Raw genomic sequence first — 4889 nt, 5'->3', positions numbered from 1 at the left:
GCAGTTGAGCAGCAAACTTTGTGAAAACTAATATTTGTGTCATTCTCAAAACTTTTGGCCACGACTGTACAGGTAACAAGATAAGATTAGAAGGGACTGCTCCTAATCTCAGTTTGTTACCTGTATAAAAGACACCTGTCCACAGAAGCAATCAATCAGATTCCAAACTCTCCACCATGGCCAAGACCAAAGAGCTGTCCAAGGATGTCAGGGACAAGATTGTAGACCTACACAAGGCTAGAATGGGCTACAAGACCATCGCCAAGCAGCTTGGTGAGAAGGTGACAACAGTTGGTGCGATTATTCGCAAATGGAAGAAACACAAAATAACTGTCAATCTCCCTCGGTCTGGGGTTCCATGCAAGATCTCACCTTGTGGAGTTTCAGTGATCATGAGAACGATGAGGAATCAGCCCAGAACTACATGAGAGGATCTTGTCAATGATCTCAAGGCAGCTGGGACCATAGTCACTAAGAAAACAATTGACACATTACACCGTGATGGAAGGTCGACCTGCTCAAGAAAGCACATATACAGACCCGTCTGAAGTTTGCCAATGAACATCTGAATGATTCAGAAGAGAACTGGGTGAAAGTGTTGTGGTCAGATGAGACCAAAATAAAACTCTTTGGCATTAATTCAACTCGCCATGTTTGGAGGAGGAGGAATGCTGCCTATGACCCCAAGAACACCATCCTCACCGTCAAACATGGAGCTGGAAACATTGCATGCTTCGGGGATGTTTTTCTGCTAAGGGAACAGGACAACTGCACTGCATCAAAGGGTGGACGGTTCCATGTACTATCAGGGTCAGGGCATTAAAGCTGGCCAGGGCATTGAAAATGGGGCATAATTGGGTATTCCAGCATGGCAATAACCCAAAACACACGGCCAAGACAACAAAGGAGTGGCTCAAGAGGAAGAACATTAAGATCCTGGAGTGGTTAGCCAGTCTCCAGACCTTAATCCCATAGAAAATCTGTGGAGAGATCTGAAGGTTCGAGTTGCCAAACGTCAGCCTCCAAACCTTAATGACTTGGAGAGGATCTGCAAAGAGGAGTGGGACAAAATCCCTCCTGAGATGTGTGCAAACCTGGTGGCCAACTACAAGAAACGTCTGACCTCTGTGATTGCCACCAAGTACTAAGTCATGTTTTGCAAAAGGGTCAAATACTTATTAAAATGCAAATCAATTTATAACTTATTTAAAATGTGTTCATCTGGATTTTTGTTGTTGTTGTTATTCTGTCTCTCACTGTTAAAATAAACCTACCATCAAAATTATAGACTGATCATTTCTTTGTCAGTGGGCAAATGTACAAAATCAGCCAGGGGGATCAAATCATTTTTTCCTTACTGTATAGACTCATTCCTTCATTTATGATATATATATAAACAAGATTTTGTCCGGAAGTATGCTTGACGGGAAAAAGACCCATTTTTTTTTAATATGATTTTAACCTAAAAGATTTTAACCTATTAGTTTTGTTAATATAAATTCGAATCGGATTTCATCAAAAACATTTTAATTTGTGTTCCGAAGATGAACAATGGTCTTACTGGTTTGAAACGACACGAGGGTGAGCTATTAAAGACAGAATTTTCATCTGTTTAATGCACTGAACCTTATTATAAAGTGTTAATAATTTCACAGTTTGTTATGTTTGACCATACAGTTTTGAGACAACGCACCACCAGACAACTGCATCTAAGATCCCCCTGAGATGGAGCTTCTCCCCCTGAGTGTAATGAGTCCTGGAGCTCGCCTTCATCTGCAAGCAGACCCTTCGTGGCTCCAGCGCCAATCTGTGGAGGAGCAGGTGGAGCTGTGGTGGTTCAACGAGCCGCATGTGTCTCTCCTGTGCTATTGCTTTTCAGTGGCCATGGTTCTGAGTCTGGGCTCGGCTGGCGTGGGGCTCCTCTCCACCGCCTCCTCCGCCGTGGGGCCCTCGGTGTTGTGGCGCTTGGGTGTAGGTTCTACACTCTGTCTCCTGGCACTGGTGGTCCTCATGAAGCAGCTGCTCAGCTCTGCCGTTCAAGACATGGGCTGTATACGCAGCCGCAGACGCATCGAGCAGCTGCGCAGTGGAGGAACGGTGGATCCTGTGCTGTTGCTCTTCACTGGTTTGGCTCTGGTGGTGTGTGGGACTACGCTGCTCAGTCTCACTCAACTGGACATGCTGATTTCTGGCGTGACCCTCTTGGCCAGTGGGGGTGCTGTGGTGCTAGGTGTGATGGTGTATGGAGTGATGGCTTATGTGCAGGGAAGAAGAAACATGAGAAGGCGAAGACGACGAAGGGTGAGAGTGTATACAGTGACAGGGCAAAGGAACCGACCATGGAGGGATTCAACTTCCAGTCACTCAAATTTGATATGAGGGAAAAATTCCATCTGGCTCCGGTTCCTACATAATATTAGGACATATTTGCGCATATTTATCTTCATTGGTGATCATTTTAAACCTGTTACACCTTTGGCTATGAGGCTTTGTTGACAATCAAATGCATCCAAATCAAATGCTCTCATTTTACGTGTCATCCGACGAGCACCAGACGATGGAACTTATGGTTGGAAGTCAAAATTATCAAGTAGTAATATTCCATATCTGTATGGACATTACTTCTGAATGGAAATCAGAAACTGAATACCTGGATTTTCAAAAATGTGCAGCGTACAACAAAGTTCACTCTTTTGAATGCCATATCTCATAATGCATAGTGTTCATCATACATTTCTAACCTGTTGAAATCACTGGTAGTATACTAGCACTTTTTCTGTAGCAAAAAGTAAGCATACTATGTTAGTATGCAATTCCAAAGTCAGCCTCTGTCTTAAAGAGATAGTTCACCCAAAAATGAAAATTACCCCATGATTTACTCACCTTCAAGCCATCCTAGATGTATAAGACTTTCTTCTTTCAGACGAATCCAATCAGAGTTATATTTAAAAAATGTCCTGGCTCTTCCAAGATCTATAATGACAGTAAAATGGCTGTTGAGATTTTGAATCCCAATAAAGTGCATCCATTCATCATGAAAAGTGTTCCACATGACTTCAAAAAAATAGAAAAATGTCCATATTTAAAACTTTATAAACCGTAATTTGGTGACGTAATGCAGAACTGCAGAGAAGAGAGCAAAACACTGGTGACAAATCAGAAGTACAAAACAAGGATTTGTAATGGAAAATGTTGGAGGATTTCGACTTAAGCCAAGAGGAGACTGACAACAGTTACTGGAAGCTACAGATTATGGTTTATAAAGTTTTAAATATGAATGTTTTTACACAAATGCTTTGATTTGCTTCAGAAGGCCTTTATTAACCACTTGGAGTCGTGTGGAGCACTTTTCATGATGGATGGGTGTACTTTATTGGACTTCAAAATCTTAACACCCATTCACCTCCATTATAAAGCCTGGAAGAGCCAAGACTTTTTTATATAGCTCTGATTGTATTCGTCTGAAAGAAGAAAGTCATATACACCTAGGATGGCTTGAGGGTGAGTAAATCATGGGGCATTTTTTTTTTTTTTTTTGGATGAACTATCCCTTTAACTTGAAGTAAAGTGAAGTTGTTGACTTGTAATAAATGTAATACACTGTCATGAGCTTTTCATAATTGTATTATTCACCTAAACTAAATAAATGTCATGCTAATTTTATGATAAGCAGTAAAATATATGTACATAAGCATGATTGTTCAATTAATTGGGGAAACCTTTTTTCAATTGCTTAAAGATCACTTCCAGAACAAAAATTTACAGATAATTTTCTCACCCCCTTGTCATCCAAGATGTTCATGTGTTTCTTTCTTCAGTGGTAAAGAAATTATGTTTTCTGAGGAAAAGATTTTAGGGTTTTTTCTCCATAAAGTGGACTTCTATGGTGCCCACAAGTTTGAACTTCCAAAATGCAGTTTAAATGCAGATTCAAAGGGCTCTTAACAATTTCAGTCGTGGAAGAAGGGTCTTATCTAGCGAAACGATTGGTCATTTTCTAAATTTTTTGACAATTTATATGCTTGTTAACCTCAAATGCTCGTCTTGTTTAGCTCTGTGTGAACTATGTGTATTCCGGTTTAAGACAGTTAGGGTATATTGAAAAACTCCCATCTCATTTTGTCCTCCAACTTCAAAATTACCCTACATCGCTGCAGAAGCACCGACCCAGTGTTTACAAAGTGAACATGCAAAGAAAATCAAATGCAAAAAAAGGTTAAACAGTAATGTAGGACGATTTTGAAGTTGGAGAAGAAAATAAGATGGGAGTTTTTTGACATACCCTAATTGTCATGAACCGGAATAAACACAAGAGCTAGACGAACAAGACGAACATTTGAGGTTAAAAATTATTTAAATGGTCTTTTTTTTTTTTTTTAGAAAATGACCAATTGTTTCTCTACATAAGACCCTTTTTCCTTGGCCAAGATTGATTAGAGCCCTTTCAAGCTGCATTTAAACTGCATTTTGGAAGTTCAAACTCAGGGGCACCATAGAAGTCCACTATGTGGAGAGAAATCCTGAAATGTTTTCCTCAAAAAACATAATTTCTTTAAGTACTGAAAACACTTACCATTACAAGTTACTTATTTTATACAGTGTTTTAGACATTTAGAAGAAAAGGCACACTGGCAAATACAAAGAACAGGGAAGAACAGGCTAAATAACAAAGACTGCATGGTATACTGTACAGTATATATGTATGTGTGTGTGTGTGTGTGTGTTTTAAAATCCTGTTAACTTGATCCATTTGAATTTGTGGCTATATACAGTCAAGCCCGAAATTATTCATACCCCTGGCAAATTCTGACTTAAAGTTACTTTTATTCAACCAGCAAGTTTTTTTTTTTTTTTTTGACCGGAAATGACACAGGCTTCTCCCAGAAGAT

The 4889-nt window shown here is 39.8% G+C and overlaps 1 protein-coding gene across 1 annotated transcript; it reads left to right on the top strand.

Moving 5' to 3' along the window:
• The first annotated feature begins 1684 nt into the window (after nt 1-1684).
• tmem125b (transmembrane protein 125b) lies at nt 1685-3475 on the top strand. The gene has a single exon (XM_073849831.1). The coding sequence runs from the start codon at nt 1726-1728 to the stop codon at nt 2377-2379; it is 654 nt and encodes a 217-aa protein (XP_073705932.1). The 5' UTR covers nt 1685-1725; the 3' UTR covers nt 2380-3475.
• The last annotated feature ends 1414 nt before the right edge of the window (nt 3476-4889 follow it).

The sequence above is a fragment of the Garra rufa genome, chromosome 10 (genome assembly GCF_049309525.1).
Source record: "Garra rufa chromosome 10, GarRuf1.0, whole genome shotgun sequence".
Lineage (NCBI taxonomy): Eukaryota > Metazoa > Chordata > Actinopteri > Cypriniformes > Cyprinidae > Garra > Garra rufa.
The sequence above is the reverse complement of the archived record's forward strand: the minus strand, read 5'-3'. Positions and strand labels throughout refer to the sequence as shown.

Excerpts from the sequence above, each read along its gene's own strand:
- tmem125b (XM_073849831.1), top strand. The coding sequence starts at position 1,726 with ATGGAGCTTCTCCCCCTGAGTGTAATGAGTCCTGGAGCTCGCCTTCAT.